This window comes from Salvelinus namaycush, chromosome 15 (assembly GCF_016432855.1).
Source record: "Salvelinus namaycush isolate Seneca chromosome 15, SaNama_1.0, whole genome shotgun sequence".
In the NCBI taxonomy this organism is placed as follows: domain Eukaryota; kingdom Metazoa; phylum Chordata; class Actinopteri; order Salmoniformes; family Salmonidae; genus Salvelinus; species Salvelinus namaycush.
The window spans coordinates 22,264,375-22,284,451 of NC_052321.1; the positions used below are offsets into that span (position 1 = coordinate 22,264,375).

Here is a 20,077-nt window from a genome sequence, read left to right on the forward strand (position 1 = left end):
GGCCTAATGAATTTACTGTATTTAAATTGACTGATTTCCTCATATAAACTTTAACTCAGTAAAATCTTTGAAATTGTTGCATGTTGCGTTTATATTTTTGTTCAGTATACTTACATAACTTTATGAGCTGGGTTGTCAGTCTTAGTAGTAAATGTTCGCATTTGCGCGTTAGCATTTACCTAGCATCCACTATGAGGATTCCATAGTACTAGTTAGCATTCTGGTAAGTAACTTTAAGTGGGTTTACGTTTGAAAAATATATATATAGCGCCCCTTGTGTGCACTACTGGTAATTCCGTATATCCCCAGGATGACACAGGCACGGTATGAAGGTATGGACATCTGGATACCGTCCAACTCTACAGGTGGGTATGTAATAAACAGAAACATTTTGGCCAAGAGCATTCATTCAGGTGTAGTCGCCAGACCAAACCCTTGGCATTCCTCCCTCCCAAAAACCCATGCATTAACACTTTTATTATGTGCAGAAAGAGAGGGAGAGAGAAAGACTCACCCACAATAGAAAACATGTCTGATATCATGCTGGCCTTTATCTTCAGATCCAGAGGAGCATCGCTGGAATGAAAGATTCAAATCATATAAAAACGAACAAAAGACATTAGAAAGACATCAAAGTCCATACAGTAAAATAACACAATATGCCCTCTCACAAACAAGTGCAATCCCAAAGTTGTAGAGGACAAAAACGTTTCAATCAGTCAACTCACAGAATTTACTGGGCTGGAAAGAACTGCTCAGATGTATTTCAAGAGGATGAGGACATAAAAGCTTACATTTAGCCACCGGGTATTTATCAACAAACGAAGTGTAAATCCTCAAACATGCCATTTCATTATGTGTTATATTAACATGTCTATTCCTAGAGCTCACCAGAGGATGTTTAAGGGTTTATGGGAGGAAAACAGAAGTGTGTTTCATCTCAAAGAAGGACAAGAAGAACACTTGTTTGAGTTACCCTAAAGTCCCTTCAGCAATTTACACGGTTTTTTTATAGTAATGCTCTCAGAATGATGTTCAGAGAGCAACTGCTGTAAGGTCAAAGATTGAAGATCTGGCATAAGCATGTATTTGTTCCTGTGAACCGTGAGATGACATGCAGTCAGTCACTCACCAGGCCAGGGAGGGAGAGAGGTTGACCTCCAGGAGCCATGGTTTGAGGTTGGAGTCGATGAGCACATCAAAGCCATACAGTTCTGTAGATAAATACACACACATGAATAATGGAATTACCAGAGGACATGGGAGGTCAGCAGAGTCTGGCTCTATTCTGGCTTCTGCTGACCCCATTTGTGATGAATAGGAATCTTTTCCCAAGCACATATTAGACTAAGTAATAGGCTAGGGACTAGCGTTTTTCCTGGTCAGGTCACGTGGGGAGGAAAACCTTCTGATCCTAGTGATGGAAGAGCCTGTTGTCTTATAAACAATAAGCCACAATATAACACAGAAGACTTCAAGCTTATCTTGGTTCACACAAACTGGCAGTTGACAACATGGCTGGTTTTCGGGCTACTGATTATATGGATATTAAATATCCAATCACTCAGAGAGAAACTACATCAAACGACTGCTGCTACTGAGGATTGGCTGGCTGCATTACATTAGCTAAGTATATTGACATTTCAGCTCCACTGAGCTGCTTACATAAGAGCTGAGATGAGAACAGAGCATGTGAGCGGAGTAGAGCAGTTGGAAATCCCGCTCATCGCTCATGGAGCGGTTGGAGCGGCTTCATGTCCTTTCCAACCACTTTCCAAAAACTGCTCCTCCAAATTCGCTCCATTCGTTAAAATCACAATTTAACACAATCACAATCTATTTTTGTGACTACCATTTGGTTTTGAAGTATTGAAACCAAACGATTTGAAAGGAAAGTATTTGAATAAACATGAAAATGTGAATGTAAGAAGCGCACACAATTTCAAAAATAGGCTACATGTCATATTAAAAAAGCATATAAACACTCTAAATAGGTCAGGAGCCAGACAGAAGGAATGAAAATTAATTACCTAGGCTAAATTATTTCAATTATTTGAAGCCTATAAAGAAATACACTGAAGCATGTGCGAGTGCGACACAATAGGCTGTTAGGGACATAAAGCCCTCAGCATTTAAACATTTCATTATCTTAAATCGTTATATAGTCTATAAATTGCGCATCATCAAATCCGCTTTCAAATCAAATAATTTGTCGTCACACGCTTACTTACAGGTCCTGTTCCAACAATGCAAAATTAAAGATCAATTCATTTTTTAAATAAAAGTGACACAGTGAATAACGAATAAAAATAACATGGCTATACAGGGCATTCGGAAAGTATTCAGACCCCTTGACGTTTTCCACATTTTGTTACGTTACAACCTTACTCTAAATGAATTAAATAAATGTTTTTCCTCATCCACACACAAAGTGAAAACAGGTTGTGAAATTTTGGCACATTTACTACAAATAAAAAAAACAGAAATACCTTATTTACATAAGTATTCTGTTCTTCAGTGGCAGGGACTGGGAGACTAGTCAGGTTTGAGGGAAGGATGAACGGAGCAAAGTACAGAGAGATCCTTGATGAAAACCTGCTCCTGAGCACTCAGGACCTCAGACTGGGGTGAAGGTTCACCTTCCATCAGGACAATGACCCTAAGCACACAGCCAAGACAACTCAGTAGTGGCTTCGGGACAAGTCTCTGAATGTCCTTGAGTGGCCCAGCCAGAGCCCAGACTTGAACCCGATCGAACATCTCTGGAGAGACCTGAAAATAGCTGTGCAGCGACGCTCCCCATCCAACCTGACAGAGCTTGAGAGGATCTGCAGAGAAGAATGGGAGAAACTCCCCAAATACAGGTGTGCCAAGCTTGTAGCGTCATACCCAAGAAGACTTGAGGCTGTAATCGCTGCCAAAGGTGCTTCAACAAAGTACTGAGTAAAGGGTCTGAATACTTATGTAAATGTGATACGTTTTTTTTTTTTTTTGCTAAAATAAATCAGTTTTGCATTGTCATTATGGGGTATTGTCTGTAGATTGAGGGGGGGGGAACGATTTAATCAATTTTAGAAGGCTGTAACGTAACAAAATGTGGAAAAAGTAAAGGGGTACGAATACTTTCCAAACGCACTGTTTATAGGGAGTAGAACATAACATTGCTATATAAAGGGAGTAGAAAATAACATGGCTATATAAAAAGGGAGTACCAGTACCAAGTCGATGTATAGGGGTACAAGCTATGTACTGTACAGTACCAGTCAAATACAGTACCAGTCAAAAGTTTGGACACCTACTCATTCAAGGGTTCTTGTTTATTTTAACTATTTTCTACATTGTTGAATAATAGTGAAGACATCAACACTATGAAATAACACATATGGAATCATGTAGTAACCCAAAAAGTGCTAAACAAATCCAAAATATATTTCAGATTCAGATTAGAGTCACCCTTTGCCTTGATGACAGCATTGCACACTAGGCATTCTCTCAACCAGCTTCATGAGGAATGCTTTTCCAACCGTGTTGAAGGAGTTCCCACATATGCTGCTTTTCCTTCACTGTGGTCCAAACCATCTCAATTGGGTTGAGGTCGGGTGATTGTGGAAGCCAGGTCATCTGATGCAGCACTCCACCACTCTCATTGGTCAAATAGCCCTTACACAGCCTGGAGGTGTGTTGGGTCATTGTCCTGTTGAACAACAATTCATAATCCCACTAAGCGCAAACCAGATGGGATGGCGTATCACTGAAGAATGCTGAGGTAGCCATGCTGGTTAAGTGTGCCTTGAATTATAAATAAATCACAGACAGTGTCACCAGCAACACACCCCCACATCACCACACCTCCTACTCCATGCCTCACGGTGGGAACCACACATGCAGAGATCATCCATTCACCTACTCTGCATCTCACAAAGACACCGCGGTTGGAACCAAAAATCGCAACATTTGGACTCAGACTAAAGGACAGATTTCCACTCGTCTAATGTTCATTACTCGTGTTTCTTGGCCCAAGCAAGTCTCTTCTTTATTTTGGTGTCCTTTAGTAGTGCTTTCTTTGCAGCAATCGACCATGAAGGCCTGATTCACGCAGTCTCCTCTGAACAGTTGATGTTAAGATGTCCGGAATAACTGACCTTCATGTCTTAAAGTAATGGACTGTCGTTTCTCTTTGCTTAATTCAGCTGTTCTTGCCATAATATGGACTTTTACCAGATAGGGCCTTCTTCTGTATACCACCCCTACTGTACCTTGTCACAACACAACTGATTGGCTCAAACGCAATAAGGAAATAAATTCCACAAATTAGCGGTTTTGACTGGTAGTGTAGGTAGAGGTAAAGTGACTAGCAGCAGCGTATGTGGGGAGTGTGAAAGTGTATGGCGTCAGTATGCATGTTTGTGCGTATATGTCTGTGTGTTGGGGTATCAGTGGAAGTACACTGCATATACAAAACATTACAATGACAGACTGACCAGGTGAAAGCTATGATCACTTATGAATGTCACGTGTTAAATCCACTTGAAATCAGTGTAGATGAAGGGGAGGAGACAGGTTAAAGAAAGATTTTTAAGCCTTGAGACACGGATTGTGTGTGTGTGTGTGTGTGTACACGTGTGCCATTTAGAGAGTGAATAGGCAAGACAAAAGATTTATGTGCCTTTGAACGGGGTATGGTAGTAGGTGCCAGGCACACCGGTTTGTGTAAAGAACTGCAATGCTGCTGGGTTTTTCACACTAAACAGTTTCCTGTGTGTATCAAGAATGGTCCACCACGCAAAGGACATCCAGCCAAATTGACAAAACTGTGGGAAGCATTGGAGGCAATATGGGCAAGCATCCCTGCGGAACACTTTCGACACCTTGTACTTTCGACACCAGTGATGTACTAGGCCATACGCACTACCCTCTGTAGTGCCTTGCGGTTGGATGCCAAGCAGTTGACATACCAAGCGGTGATGCAGCCAGGAAGATTCTCTCGATGGTGCAGCTGTAGAACTTTGAGGATCTGAGGACCCATGCCAAATCTTTTCAGCCTCATGAGGGGGGAAGAGGCGTTGTCGTGCCCTCTTCACGACCATGTTGGTGTTTGGACCATGATAAATCCTTAGTGATATGGACACCGAGGACCTTGAAGCTCTCGACCTGCTCCACTACAGCACTGTCGATGTGAATGGGGGCATGATCGGCCCTCCGTTTCCTGTCGTCCACATCAGCTCCATTGTCTTACTGAAGACGATGGAGAGGTTGTCTTGGCACCACACTGCCAGTTCTTTGACCTCCTCCCTATAGGCCGTCTCATCATCAACGGTGATCAGGTTTCCCACCGTTGTGTCATCAGCAAACTTAATGGTGGTGTTGGAGTCGTGCGCAGTCGTGGGGGAACAGGGAGTACAGGAGGGGACTAAGCACGCACACCTGGGGGGCCCCCGTGTTGAGGGTCAATGTGGCGGATGTGTTGTTGCATACCCTCAACACCTTGTGGCAGCCCATCAGGAAGTCCAGGAACCATTTGCAGAGGGAGGTGTTCAGTCCCAAGGACCTTAGCTTAGTAATGAGCTGAGGGCTCTATGGTGTTGTACACTGAGATGTAGTCAATGAACAGCATTCCAATGTAGGTGTTCATTTTGTCCAAACAGGAAAGGGCAGTGTGGAGTGGAATAGAATTTGCATCATCTGTGGATCTGTTGGGGCGGTATGCAAACTAGTGGGTCCAGGGTGTCTGGGATGAAGGTCTTGATGTGAGCCGTGAATTTCAATGCATTTCATGGCTACAGATGTGAGTGCTATAGTCATTTAGACAGGTTACCTTGGTGTTCCTGGGCACAGGGACAATGGAGGTCTGCTTGAAACATGTAGGTATTACAGACTGGGTCAGGGAGAGGTTGAAAATGTCAGTGAAGACACTTGCCAACTGTTCAGTGCATGCTCCAAGTATGCATCCTGATAACCTGTTTAAAAAGGTGTCACTCACATTGGCTACAGAGAGCGTAGTCACACAGTTGTCCGGCACAGTGTTGCTTGCCTCGAAGCGAGCATAGAAGTAATTTAGCTTGTCTGGTAGGCTCGTGTCATTGGGCAGCTCACGGCTGTGCTTCCCTTTGTAGTCTGTAATAGTTTGCAAGCCCTGCCACATCCGACAAGCATCAGAGCCGGTGTAGTAGGATTCAATCTTAGTCCTGTATTGATGCTTTACCTGTTTGATGGTTCGTCGGAGGGCATAGCGGGATTTCTTAAAAGCGTCCGGGTTAGTACCTCGCTCCTTGAAAGCGGCAGCTCTAGCCTTTAGTTCAGTGAAGATGGTGCCTATAATCCATGGCTTCTGGTTGGGATATGTACAGTACGTACGGTAACTGTGAGGACTACGTCGTCGATGCACTTATTAATGAAGCCGGTGACTGATGTGGTAAACTCCGATGCCATCGGATGAATCACGGAACATATTCCCATCTGTGCTAGCGAAACAGTCCTGTAGGTTAGCATCCGTTTCATCGGGCCACTTCCAAATTAAGCGTTTTAAATGGTACTTCCTGTTTCTGCTTGTAAACATGAATTATGAGGATAGAGTTATGGTCAGATTTGCCAAATGGAGGGTGAGGGAGGGCTTTGTACACATGTCTGTGTGTGGAGTAAAGGTGGTCTTGAGTTATTTTTCCCCCTCTAGTTGCACAGGTGACATGCTGGTAGAAATTAGGTAAAACTGATTTTAATTTTCCTGCATTAAAAATCACTGGCCACTAGGAGTGCTGCCTCTGGATGAGCATTTTCTTATTGGCTTATGGCCCTATATAGCTCGTTGAGTGCGGTCTTAGTACCAGCATAGGTTTGTGGTGAGAAATAGACAGCTATGAAAAATATAGATGAACTCTTGGTAAATAGCATGGTTAACAGCTTATCATGAGGTATTCTAATTCATGCGAGTAGAACCTTGGAGACCTCCTTAATATTAGAGATTGCGCACCAGCTGTTAAAAGACACACACACCCCCGCCCTTGAGTTACGAGAAGCTGCCGTTCTGTCCTGCCGATGCATAGAAAACCCGGTTAGATTTATATTAACCATGCTCTCGTTCATCCAGGACTCCGTGAAGCATAGGACATTACAGTTCTTCAGGACCCGTTGATATGATAGTCTCGAACAGAGCTTGTCCAGTTTGTTCTCCAGTGATTGTACATTCACCAATAGAACAAAAAGGTAGAGGTGGTATATTCACTCGCCGCCAGGGTGCCCCCACGTCGGCCTCTACATCGTCGTACTTTCCTCTTTAGAGTGTCAAGGATTAGGGCCTGGTCCGGGTGAGCACTGTGTCCTGAATTCTTCATCCAAATTGAGGTTAGTGACCACTGTTTTGATGTCCAGAAGCTCTTTTCAGTCATAGGAAATGATGGCGGAAACATTATGTACAAACAAAATTCAGATCAGCACAAACAAACAAAATAGCATAATTGGTCAGGAGGCAATTATATACACTATCAAATGTTCGTGCCATTATATACACACTTTAAAATCATTCTTCCACATTGGGCTGGTGTTGCTCAGTCAATATTGTAGCACAAAATTTGCCTACATGGTGATCTCAGTTTAAACCACACCTCAGTCCCAAACGGTCCCCCTCTAGGCCTAGCTGAAGAGAAGCAAATTATTATGACGGAGCAAATTATTGATAGACCCTGAACTCCAACCGAGCTAAGTTTGGAAAGAATTTTCCAAGTGCGAGGGACCTGGCGACTCAGACACACATATATATGTGTGTGTGTGTGTGTGTGTGTGTGTCTAAGTCGCCAGGTCCCATATATATATATATATATATATTCCACTCCATCGTCAGCTTGGCAGAGAGCGACACAATAAAAGGCCTTTTACTGAGCGGTCAGGGAGTTCCCTGTGTACAAACTCATCCATTCTCTCCCACTCCCTCTCTCCTTCCTTCACGGTTATAAAACAGCCATTTCACCACAGCGCGACGGGGCTAGGAGCCCTGTGGATGCCCTCCACACCACCACTCCCTCACTCACACTGCTCTGCCTGGGGAGAGTCCATTAGCTTACCCCACTGCCCCCAGAGAAAAGCCAGTCTTTTACAGGGACAGGGCACTGGGCAAAGCTCTGGCCGTAATGCCAGGGAAAAATCTGCTTAATGGCTCTTCAAAAGAAAAGAAAAGTACATTTTGAGAAGAGGCCAGAGGTTGTTGTTTTCAAAGCGGTCATAGCGTAAGTTGTTTATTCTAGTGTTAGAGGTCAACATCAGTGTTAATACAGAGAACCCATGCTATGTTATGTACACACAGTTGTTGGCGGATGAGTGATATTACAGAGCAAGTCAAGTTTTAAAATAAACAAATCTATATTCAGTCATTCATTCTTTGTTTATTTACTGATTTGACAAGGGCCTCCCTATCCTCTTCTTCATGGTTTTCTGACAATAGTAAATGGCAGCATGAGACTTCCAAAGTCCAAAGATTCTAACTTCTTCAAGAGTAGGCTAATTTATCTTCGCTTGTAAAATATTTATTTAACCGACTTGCCTAGTTAAATAAAGGTGAAGAACAAATTCTTATTTACAATGATGGCCTATCGGGGAACAGTGGGTTAACTGTTTTGTTCAGGGGCAGAACGACAGATTTTTCTCAGGGATTTGATCCAGCAACCTTTCGATTACTGGCCCAACGCTCTAACCACTAGACTACCTGCCGCCCTTAAATATGACACTTACGAAAGATCTAAATTATTTCCAACTCATCCATATTCTTTTTAAATTTGAGCAAAGTCATTCATCATGGCATTGCTAGGGGTCAAGGGGCTTGCTACACTCATGATAAAGTGGAATTGATCCAAAATGTGACGATGCAGTCCTTAGCCAAGGCCTGTAACATTAGTAGCAGAACCAATCTGTCTTTGGGTAAGGATTGGACACTAAAAGCCAAACAGTAGTTGCTAAGCAGAATGCAGGGATTTTCTTTTCCATTCACTGACACACACACACACACACACACACACACACACACACACACACACACACACACACACACACACACACACACACACACACACACACACACACACACACACACACAGAGAGAGAGAGAGAGAGGGAGAACCATAAAACAAGTATCAGGGAACAGAGCAGGGGAATAAATTGTTTGAGCCTGGAGTGCCTCAGTAGCACCACAACAACGGGAGAAAGAGAGAAAACAAAGAAAGCCTCTCCACCTCGCCAGCCCCCGACAAGCAGACTCCATGTGCCGCGCATTTTCCTCCAATTAGGAGCAGACGCCATTGCTGCCCCATGAGCCCCTGGAGCCGGCAGCCGCTCGCGCCGAGACACGTTTGTTCTGTTGCTCGACCGCTGCCTGTGGAGTGCCGTTAACGCAGCCACAGAGAAGCCACAACAGACATAACACAGGGAGAGAGGAGAACGAGAGAACATCCACAACACCCATTAAACGAGGGAGGGAAATAAATAAAGAAGAAGTGATGCGAAGAAGAGATGATCAAGAGGAGTGTTTTTTACTATTGGATGGGCGCAGTTGGAAACTCCATCACAAGAAACAGCGCCAGAACAATGATCTCCCCACCCCGGCCATGCAGTTCATGGGCCCCACAATAACAACAACATAAAGCATCTTCTTGAAGTGGGTTTCATTGTTACTTATCACAAATTGGATTATTGCAGCATTTTCAAATAAATCACTTATGTTGAAATTGTAAATCCAGAGAAACAGAGAGGAGCAACAAGTTTGATGCCAAAGGCACGAAGACGCCCTGAATGCAATAAAATAAAAACTGCTGTATCTCTATGCATAACACAAAAAAGCACTATGATAAAAATGAGCAGCTCAAAACATAGGCTAAATCCAGTGATTTGCAAAGAATTTCATAATAACCATATATCATCCTCATCGTAAAACCCCTATTTTTGGGACAGTAAAGTGTTTGATTTACGGACAAATGTAGGACTAAAAGTTGTTTATAAACTATTGCGGATTCCACACTATGTAGTAGATTATATGAGAGATGTTCGGTGGAATACATGAGCAGTTAGTGGAATGTTTTGTGTTGAACAAAATAAGCCTTTGGCTTGGCTAGATCAGATCTCAGTCAAAACATGTCTTAATCAGCATCTCTCAGTAAAAAGCCTATCCATTAATCATAAGGCATAGTGGTAAAGAGAGCAGCATGGGTGGCATCCTCCCCCAACACACAACTCACCAAGGCAAGTTAGAAGGGGAAAAAATGGTTGTTTTTACTCTTTCCCACATCAGAGAGAGAGTATTAAAGGATTTTGTTACAGTAGGCTCGTTAAGATAGGCAGAGCAATTTGTGCAAAAAGCGCAAATCCCATTTGAAAACAATAAACATTGTATTAAAGACACTAAAAAGGCTTGGAATAGTTTGCTGCAAATTAAGATTACAACCCGCTTTATGGCCATGTGTGGCTGTGGTCCAGAAGTGGCAGAGATTGCATGTTAACTCCGAACAATAGGCCCTATTTTAGGGACGCATACACCGCCCTCATTACCCACAATTATTTAAACGGATACATCACAGCCTACTAATGTTTTCCTTTTAATTGGTGCATGGCAACATTGCTGGATCATTTCAGAGCATGAATTAACATTGAATTCATGTTTGGGAGATTGTGGGAGGAGGAGAGGAAGGCAGAGAGGAGAAGGACGTCGACAGGAGCTGAGAGAGCTGTGGTTTGGGTTGAAATTATTTACGAGAGAAGATAAAGCACACAGTGATACTGGACTCCCTGAAGCAGAGGCAGGACTAGCCTCCCAGCACTCATGTTTTATACTGGCTCCTACAGTACATGTCTCCACAGACACTCAGTCACATATTTAAAAAGCAACAGGCCCACCTTGAGAGGAGGATGAAAACAGAGGTAGCAGGACGAGGGTGGTCCTCTGGAATTGTCAGCACTAGAGTTGTCACTGTCTTCCTTTGGAAATTGGCTCCAGCAGACACACTGAATTTTATAATTAACTAGCTTGAGGCAATCTGAAGATAACAAAATTACACGGTAAACTGATATCACAAAGGGTAATGGGCATGTTTATTAGTCAACTGGCTTTGTGTATTGAACAAAATAGATGGGCCTAATTGCCTGTGTACAGTGTGTGTGCGCGTGTGTATGCTCACAAGATTGTGTGTAAGTTCATTGGTGTGTCAACATCCATTCATGTCCTGTTCTCTCACTCTACTGTCATCTTTCCCTAAAATGACTCATTTCCATCAGGCAAGTACAAAGGCAGGATTAAGGCATGCCGCCCCGGCCCCACCTCATCCCACAAACACTTTCATCTGAACATTTCACACCCTGGGCCCGTCTGCCTGTTAAGCCCTGTGGTGATGCCTGCCAATCGGGGCACAGATATTATCTCTACACAAGCGATGCTCAGATAACATGCTTTTTGCCCTGGTACACAGCCCCTACAGCCCAAACAATCACAAGTCAGGGCCTATTATGTCTACAGTGGCTTGTCAAAAGTGCAGCCAGGGCTCTCTACTTTTCTAACCAGTGAGAGCACAAAGCAAAGAGAGACAGAGTTAGACAAGAACAGGAAGAGAACGTGAGACAGAGAGAGACAGCGTGCAAGAATGAAAAGGAGACAGAAGGCAGAGGATGCTCAGCAGACCTGGCTGCAGTCAAACCCCAGGTCTCGGAGAGAACGCCAGCGAGAGAGGGAAGACAATTAGTGCCAACAGTAACAGCAGTAATGGCTCCAAAATGGAGTTCACGCGAGCCTGGTGCTACACAGGAGCAGCCAAGAAAACAGTCACCCTAAATCAGACAGACCTGAATGGCAACAGAAAAAAGGAAAGAAATTCCTGCTTCGGTCAACAGGCTGACTCCAAAACCATCCGGACTGTCAGAGATCAGGACGGATTTGGGAATGTCTGTAGTCTGCACCAAAGAAATGAAGGAGAAAATGAAAGGGTATGGAATACTAGATATTCAAAGATCGAGCATCAACAAGGCAAGAGTGTGGCAGACAATCTTACCGAAGCAGTTGTTCCTGTGGGGCACAAACATCTTGCAGGCAGTGGCTATCTGCAGCTCAGCGCTCAACACAGCCTTGATCACCAGGTCCTCCACCTGACTCATCAGCACTGGAAAACACAGAAACAGACAGCAGGGTGACACTCAGTCTGAGACCTGCCATGGGTTAGTCTACTTTACACACAAGACCCTAAAGAACTTTACACTGGACACAAAGTGGCTAGAATATCTCAACATCTTTAACACAATCTGTGGTTACAGGTTGACGTGTAGATTCTGCCCTACTGAGCATTTTGACAGAGAAGGGTGGGGATCTGGGTGTAAGATTGAATCTGGTTCAACTACAGTAACATTTCTTTGACTGTGCATGGACAATAGCATAGATGTTCTGAGCCAGGAGAGGGTGGAGGGGAGGAGGTTCAAAGGAGAGTGAAGAGTTCAGACTACTCACATGTGGTGTCTTTTCCCTCCTGCTTCAAATACCGCAGCATTGCACTCATGCTCCATTTGTTCCCATAATCCTCCACTTCAGGGTCATCACAACTGAAAAGGAAGAAAATAAATATAATGGTCTGGCTTTTTCCAAAACAGTTCATGCTACAATTTTGAAAAGATAGTCATTAGAAAACCAAAGTGGGAATCTATCTAGCATCTGAAAATACCATTCAAAAACCCAAAACGTGTATGATTTGCTGTTTTCCCAATTCTATGCACCGTCAATAAGCTACATATTAACTTAGAGATTCCTGAAGGAGAATAGAAAAGTGGTTGTTCCCTGCAGATCCCAGGTTACCTGACATAGTCACTGCTCTTCTTGTTCACGCTGTAGTTGGTGAGATGCATGAACTGGTTCTTGATGTTCTTTGTGCCACAGTCATACTTCACAGTGGCAAACCTGTAGGCAGAGTTTTGGTTCAATTAAACAATTTCCAAAAACACAACTTACAGAGGATGCACAAAGAGTTACTATACAGTACTTACAGCAATTCATATGATTGACTTTTGACAGCATTAGAGGGCTTTTAGTAAAGGAGAGATGTTCCCCATACTGTACTATGTATTAAAGAGGATTGGACACCACATGTGGAATATTGAGAATTCCTTGGCATACAGTGAGTACCCGAATCCAGTCAAACCAAATGGAATGTCAAAGATTACAGTGGTATTCGCGATTCAGCCAGGATTAATTGCCCTCCGTTAATAATCAAGCACGGTCTGCGCTATACAGCACTGTGCGTTTGTGTTTGCGTGCCTCACACAGTGCAGCACATCCATCAAGCCTAGCTGAGATGAGCCAATCATTATGCATCATCCACCCATCGCTGCCCCCAACCCCACCTGAGCCCAGACGATCTTAATGATGAATGAATACAGTATTACAGCTGGCTCCAGGTAAAGACACAGGAAAATTGTTGATCTAATATGATAATATGAAAATAACTAAATGTTGCAAATAGCATTGCGGCTGTGGGACACTCATTTTAGTCTGCCACTGCAGATTTACATCTGAGACTCATAAGATAATTACAGCACAATATCATTCATGTTTAATAAATCTGTAAAACAATTTGAAACAGAGTTCTGTCTCCTGCTTATCTGGGTCCAAGTCTGAGCAAAGAGCATTTGATTATCTCATTGGACCATGGAGACAATGGAGAGCTTTGTTTGAAAGCCCCACCAAACCGTACTACTCATCAGTGGCAGATAGAAACGTTTAGACCGCCCTCTACTGGTCATTGCGTGGTAACTTCCTAACTACAGTTGATACTTTTCTTCACTACTTTCATGAGTACAGGAAATAATTCCAAAGCCACTATCCAACATGGACCCTTTTGACCCAATACACACTTCAATGACCTAGCTAATGGAGATTAGATATCCCATATATAATCATTGGTGGCAGGTAGCCTAGCAGTTAAGGGTGTTGGGCCAGTAACCAAGAGGTCGCTGTTTCGAATCCCCAAGCCGACTCGGTGAAAAATATGTCGATGTGCCCTTGAGCAACGCTTTTAACCCTAAATGTTCCTGGATAAGAGCTTCTGCTAAATGATTCAAATGTAACTGGACATTATTTGCATAACACAAAGGAAAGATCCAGTACACAGCTCACCTGGCCAGGCCCTCCTCATAGAGATAGATAGTGAGTGGATCATATGATGTCACCAGCACATACAACCGCACATCAAACTTGAAGTCTGCAAAAAATGTATTAAACATAGATCAAAATTACTGCTTTTCTAACTACTGTCTTCATCTGCATAAGTAACTGATTTGACAACGCTTGAAAGGCAAAAACTCACCGTCAATCAGTAATGGGTTATTGATGTAGCGAGAAACTAAGATGTTCTCATCCATTGGAATCTGGGTGGGCTTTGTAGGATAAGGATCATACGTTAGGCTAAATAACACGTCAATCATTAGATTACACATACAGTGAGCTCCAAAAGCATTTGACAGTGACACATTGAAATTATACATTGACTATGGGGGTTAAAGTGCAGACTGTCAGCTTTAAATGGGGGTATTTTCATCCATATAGGGTGAACCGTTTAGAAATTACAGCACTTTTTGTACATAGTCTCTTCCCCCCCATTTTAGGGGACCAAAGGTATAGGGACAAATTCACTTATATGTGTATTAAAGTAGTCAAAAGTTAAGTATTTTGTCCCATATTCCTAGCACGCAATGATTACATCAAGCTTGTTGGATGCATTGCTCTTTTTTTTGGTTGCGTTTCAGATTATTTTGTGCACAATAGAAATGAATGGTAAATAATGTATTGTGTCATTTTGGAGTCAGTTTTATCGTAAATAACAATAGAATATGTTTCTAAACACTAAACATGCTACCATGACTGCTGATAGTCCTGAATGAATCGTGAATAATGATGGGAGAGAAAGTTAGACACAGATGCACAAACATCATACCCCCAAGACATGCTAACCGCTCAACAATACAACAACAGAGGAGGTTAACATTTTTTGGGGGGTATGATATTTGTGCGGCTGTAACTTTCTCACTCATCATTAGTCACAATTCATTCAGGAGTACAGAGCCAAAGTACAGAACCAAAACAACAACATTTGTCACTGTTCCAATACTTTTGGAGCTCACTGTATAATGCACCAGGTCCAGTATGATCAAGTCAGACACATGAAATTGGCCATTCAAAGAGAAAACCCATCCTGTACAGCAGTCTATCAGAGGAGTGGGGTCATTTATGAGTCTGAAATGTGTTGCAGGTGGTGAAGCCGAGGAGGGGTGAGGGAGGTGGAGAGCTACTAACCGTCGGGCTGGCTAGAGTTCAGAGAAAAAACCCAAAATGAACATCCTTCTTTCTAAATATCACCCTGACATTCTTTCCAGTTTCATAAAAATACCCCAGAAGAAAAAGCATGTTTATAGGTTGTCCAAGTCAGAGAACCTTCTGGAGCTCTTCCAAAGCCTTGAAGTGTGTGATTTACTCAACAGCGCTTAATGTCTATGACACACATTGTTTTATACTTAATTTTTCAACAGAATCCACCCCCTCCCGCAAGTAACTGCCATATTGTTTCATTTACAACCCGAGATCCCTCAGGCTATTATCCCCGAGTAGCCTTAAGGTGAGTGTATCTACACTGTACAGTGCATTTGGACACTATTCAGAACCCTTTACTTTTTCCACATTTTTTTTACGTTACAGCCTTATTCTAAAATGTATTAAATACATTTTAAAAATCCCCCACATTCTACACACAATACCCCATAATGACAAAGTGAAATAAGGTTCATACATTTTTTTGCAAATCTATTAAAAAGAAAAAACAGAAATACCTTAATAACATAGGTATTCAGACCCTTTGCTATCAGACTCGAAATTGAGCTCCTGTTTCCCTTGATCATCCTTGAGATGTTTCTACAACTTGATTGGAGTCCACATGTGGTAAATTCAATTGATTGGACATGATTTGGAAAGGCACACACCTGTCTATAAGGTCCCACAGTTGACAGTGCATGTCAGAGCAAAAACCAAGCCAAGAGGTCGAAGGAATTGTCTGAAAAGCGCCAAGACAGGATTGTGTCGTGGCACAGATCTGGGGAAGGGTACCAAAATAGTTCTGCAGCATTGACGGTCCCCACAAACACAGTGGCCTCAATCATTCTTTAATGGAAGATGTCTGGAACCACCAAGACTCTTCCTAGAGCGGGCCGCCCAGCCAAACTGAGCAATCGGAGGAGAAGGGCCTTGGTCAGGGAGGTGACCAGGAACCTGATGGTCATTCTGACAGAGCTCTAGAGTTCCTCTGTGGAGATGGGAGAACCTTCCAGAAAGACAACCATCTCTGCAGCACTCCACCAATCAGGCCTTTATGGTAGAGTAGCCAGACGGAAGACACTCCTCAACAAAAAGGCACATGACAGCCCGCTTGGAGTTTGCCAAAAGGCACCGAATGACTCTCAGACCATGAGAAACAAGATTCTCTGGTCTGATGAAACCAAGATTGAACTCTTTGGTCTGAATGCCAAGCTTCACATCTAGAGGAAACCTGGCACCATCCCTAAGGTGAAGCATGGTGGTGGCAACATCATATTGTGGGGGGATGTTTTTCAGCAGCAGGGACTGGGAGACAAGTCTCTGAATGTTCTTGAGTGTCCAGCCAGAGCCCGGACTTGAACGAATACCTCTGGAGATACCTGAAAATAACTGTACAGCGATGCTCCCCATTCAACCTGACAGAGCTTGAAAGGATCTGCAGAGAATAATGGGAAAAACTCTCCAAATACAGGGGTGGCAAGCTTGTAAGCATCCTCCCAAAGAAAGACTTGATGCTGTAATCACTGCCAAAGGTGCTTCAACAAAGTACTGAGTAAAGGGTCTGAATACTTATGTAAATATGATATTTCCATTTTTAGTTTTAATAAATTAGCAAACATTTCTAAAAACATGTTTTTGCTTTGACATTATGGGATACAGTGTGTAGATTGATGAGGGGGAAAAAACAATTTAATCAATTTTAGAATAAGGCTGTAAAGTAACAAAATGTGGAAAAAGTCAAGGGGTCTGAATACATTCCGAAGGCACTGTATATACACAAAAGCATGTAGACACCCCTTCAGCCACACCCGTTGCTGACAGGTGTATAAAATAGAGCACACAGTCATGCAATCTCCATAGACAAACATTGACAGTAGAATGGCCTTACTGAAGAGCTCAGTGACTTAACGTGACACCGTCATAGGATGCCACCTTTCCAAAAAGTCAGTTCGTCATATTTCTGCCCTGATAGAGCTGCCCCAGTCAACCATAAGTGCTGTTCTTGTGAAGTGGAAACGTCTAGGAGCAACAAGGGCTTAGCCATGAAGTGCTAGGCCACACCAGCTCACAGAACGGAACCACAGAGTGCTGAAGCGCGTAAAAATCGTCTGTCCTCGGTTGCACCACTCACTACCGAGTTCCAAAATGCCTTCTGGAAGCAACGTCCGCACAAGAACTGTTCGTCGGGAGCGTCATGAAATGGGTTTCCATGGCCGAGCAGCCGCACACAAGCCTAAGATCACCATGCACAATGCCAAGCGTCGGCTGGAGTGGTGTAAAGCTAGCCGTCATTGGACTCAGTGAAAACGCATTCTCTGGAGTGATGAATCACGCTTCACCATCTGGCAGTCCGACGGACGAATCTGGGTTTGGCAGATGCCAGGAGAACACTACCTGCCCCAATGCATAGTGCCAAGTGTAAAGTTTGGTGGAGGAGGAATAATGGTCTTTGGCTGTTTTTCATGGTTAGGGCTAGGCCCCTTAGATTTTGTGAATGTGAATCTTAACGCGACAGCATATAATAACATTCTAGACGATTCTGTGCTTCCAACTTTGTGGCAACAGTTTGGGGAAGGCCCTTTCCGGTTTCAGCATGACAATGCCCCCGTGCACAAAGCGAGGTCCATACAGAAATGGTTTGACGAGATCGGTGTGGAAGAACTTGACTGGCCTGCATAGAGCCCTGACTTCAACCCCATCGAACACCTTTGGGATGAATTGGAATGCCGACTGCAAGCCGGACCTAATCGCCCAACATCAGTGCCAACCTCACTAATGCGCGTGGCTGAATGGAAGCAAGTCCCCGCAGCAATGTTCCAACATCTAGTGGAAAGCCTTCCCAGAAGAGTGGAGGCTGTTATAGCGGCAAAGGGGGGACCAACTCCATATAAATGCCCATGATTTTGGAATGAGATGTTCGACGAGCAGGTGTCCACATACTGTGTTATACACTAAATGACCAAAAGTAACACTAACAGTGCATTGTTCTTCCTATGGTGTATCCCTTACATTGCTGACCAGGTAGATCCCTCGTCCTCTTGAAGATGCTACTGGCTTAATGATCCAGGGACCCTGGTCCTTGACGAAAGAACCTGGGATGAGGCAGAGAAGATGGGGAAGAGTGGCGTGCTGTGAGAAAGACTAGCGGAGAAACATGGTGGCTTATTGTGTTTACAGTAATGAGAGTCAATAGATGTTAACAGACAAGCAGGACTTACTACAGAACTCCTGGTACTCTGAGGGAAGCACAAAGGTCTGAGGGACGATGTGGAAGTTTTTAAAGCCGTGAGACTGCTGCATCCGCTGGATGTTTTTATACAGCCGATCTTTGCGCGTCAGTTCATATGACCTGGAAATGAACAGGGCCATTGACCTTTCAGCTCGAAATGCTCGAGTTCTCTACTGCTTGGATGCTGATAGAAATAAGAGCTTGTACAAACACAATGGCAACAAGACTACTCTGCATGACAGTTTGATTCATTTCATGTTTTAGAAAGGCACTTGTTCAAACGAAATGTTCTTTCCTGTGAAAGCCAATAAACACAAGGTTGAATTAAAGGAGCTTAAACAAAGAAGCAGTGTGAATTTTTACATCAGGAACTGCAGCAGGCCAATGTGACTCCACTCTGTGTAGTTGGACACACAGTCATACCTGGGAAAGTGGTTGACCTTCTGGAAGTCTTGAAGGCTGCGTAGGAGGTAAGGCTTGAGGTGAGACCCCGTCCACATGAGGTTGAAGTCATTACTGTTTGGATGGATCTGAAAAACAGACCTTCCAGTCAAGCTCAGATCTCAGTTATGTACTTCAGACTATTCAGAGGCAGTACTCACACTAAGACCAAACTATACGCAACAGCAGGGGAAATCGTTAGGAAAATTAAAGGACATCATAACAGGAAAAATATAGCCTTGGTGCAAACACAAGGTTTGCACAGTTACTGTTGATAACCACAGTTACTGTTTGATATGCATCACATCTGACGGCTTGATAAAGATGGATCCGAGGCTCAGATCCGATACTCAGCCACTAATCTCTACCTTCAAATCATCTCAAAGGGAAGCCAGCTCACCAGCTATTTTAATCACAATCATATTAATTTATATCTGTTTTGTTTTATTCATACCCTTCTGCGCTCCTTTGTGAAGAGGCAGGTTTGACATGGGCCAGCACTAACTGCAATGAGAAAGCCAGATGTTTGCAATAGAGGGTTATTAAACTTTGGCTCTGGGATGATGTGGCAGACACTAGCATGTCTTTGATGATGGGTTTAGTGGGAGTCAAGTGGCATTGAAGTGAAAAAAAAAAGAATTAATAGTAAGTGCTTGGATGAAGCAATAATGGGGAGTGTGCTCTTGTGAAACAGGATTAACACTATACTGGGCCAACTTTGTCTGTGCGTGCATTTCCAGGCTTAGACATAGACTGTGTCAGTCAGGAAAAAACAGACAACACATGACAGAGAGGAACATACAGTACCAGTCAAAAGTTTGGAAACACTAACTTATTCAAGGGTTTTTCTTTATTTTTACTATTTTCTACATTGTAGAATAATAGAAAAGACACAAAAACTAATGAAATAACACAAATGGAATCATGTAGTAACCAAAAGTGTTAAACAAATCAAAATATATTTTATATTTGAGATTCTTCAAAGTAGCCATCCTTTGCCTTGATGACAGCTTTGCACACTCTTGACCAGCTTCATGAGGTAGACACCTAGAATGCATTTCAATTAACAGGTGTGCCTTGTTAAAAGTTAAATAGTG

The 20,077-nt window shown here is 43.1% G+C and overlaps 1 protein-coding gene across 1 annotated transcript in view; it reads right to left on the reverse strand.

Annotated features, from left to right (window-relative positions):
• ttll5 (tubulin tyrosine ligase-like family, member 5) overlaps positions 1 to 20,077 on the reverse strand; it is a 93,138-nt gene that overhangs the window by 69,702 nt on the left and 3,359 nt on the right. Inside the window, exons 5-14 of the mRNA XM_039009071.1 lie at positions 18,963 to 19,069; positions 18,529 to 18,659; positions 18,320 to 18,402; positions 14,313 to 14,382; positions 14,123 to 14,207; positions 12,806 to 12,907; positions 12,464 to 12,555; positions 12,015 to 12,122; positions 1,133 to 1,214; positions 515 to 576 (exon numbers count right to left, since the gene is read on the reverse strand). Coding sequence (XP_038864999.1) covers positions 515 to 576; positions 1,133 to 1,214; positions 12,015 to 12,122; positions 12,464 to 12,555; positions 12,806 to 12,907; positions 14,123 to 14,207; positions 14,313 to 14,382; positions 18,320 to 18,402; positions 18,529 to 18,659; positions 18,963 to 19,069 — 922 coding nt within the window. The remainder of the gene's footprint in view (positions 1 to 514; positions 577 to 1,132; positions 1,215 to 12,014; positions 12,123 to 12,463; positions 12,556 to 12,805; positions 12,908 to 14,122; positions 14,208 to 14,312; positions 14,383 to 18,319; positions 18,403 to 18,528; positions 18,660 to 18,962; positions 19,070 to 20,077) is intronic.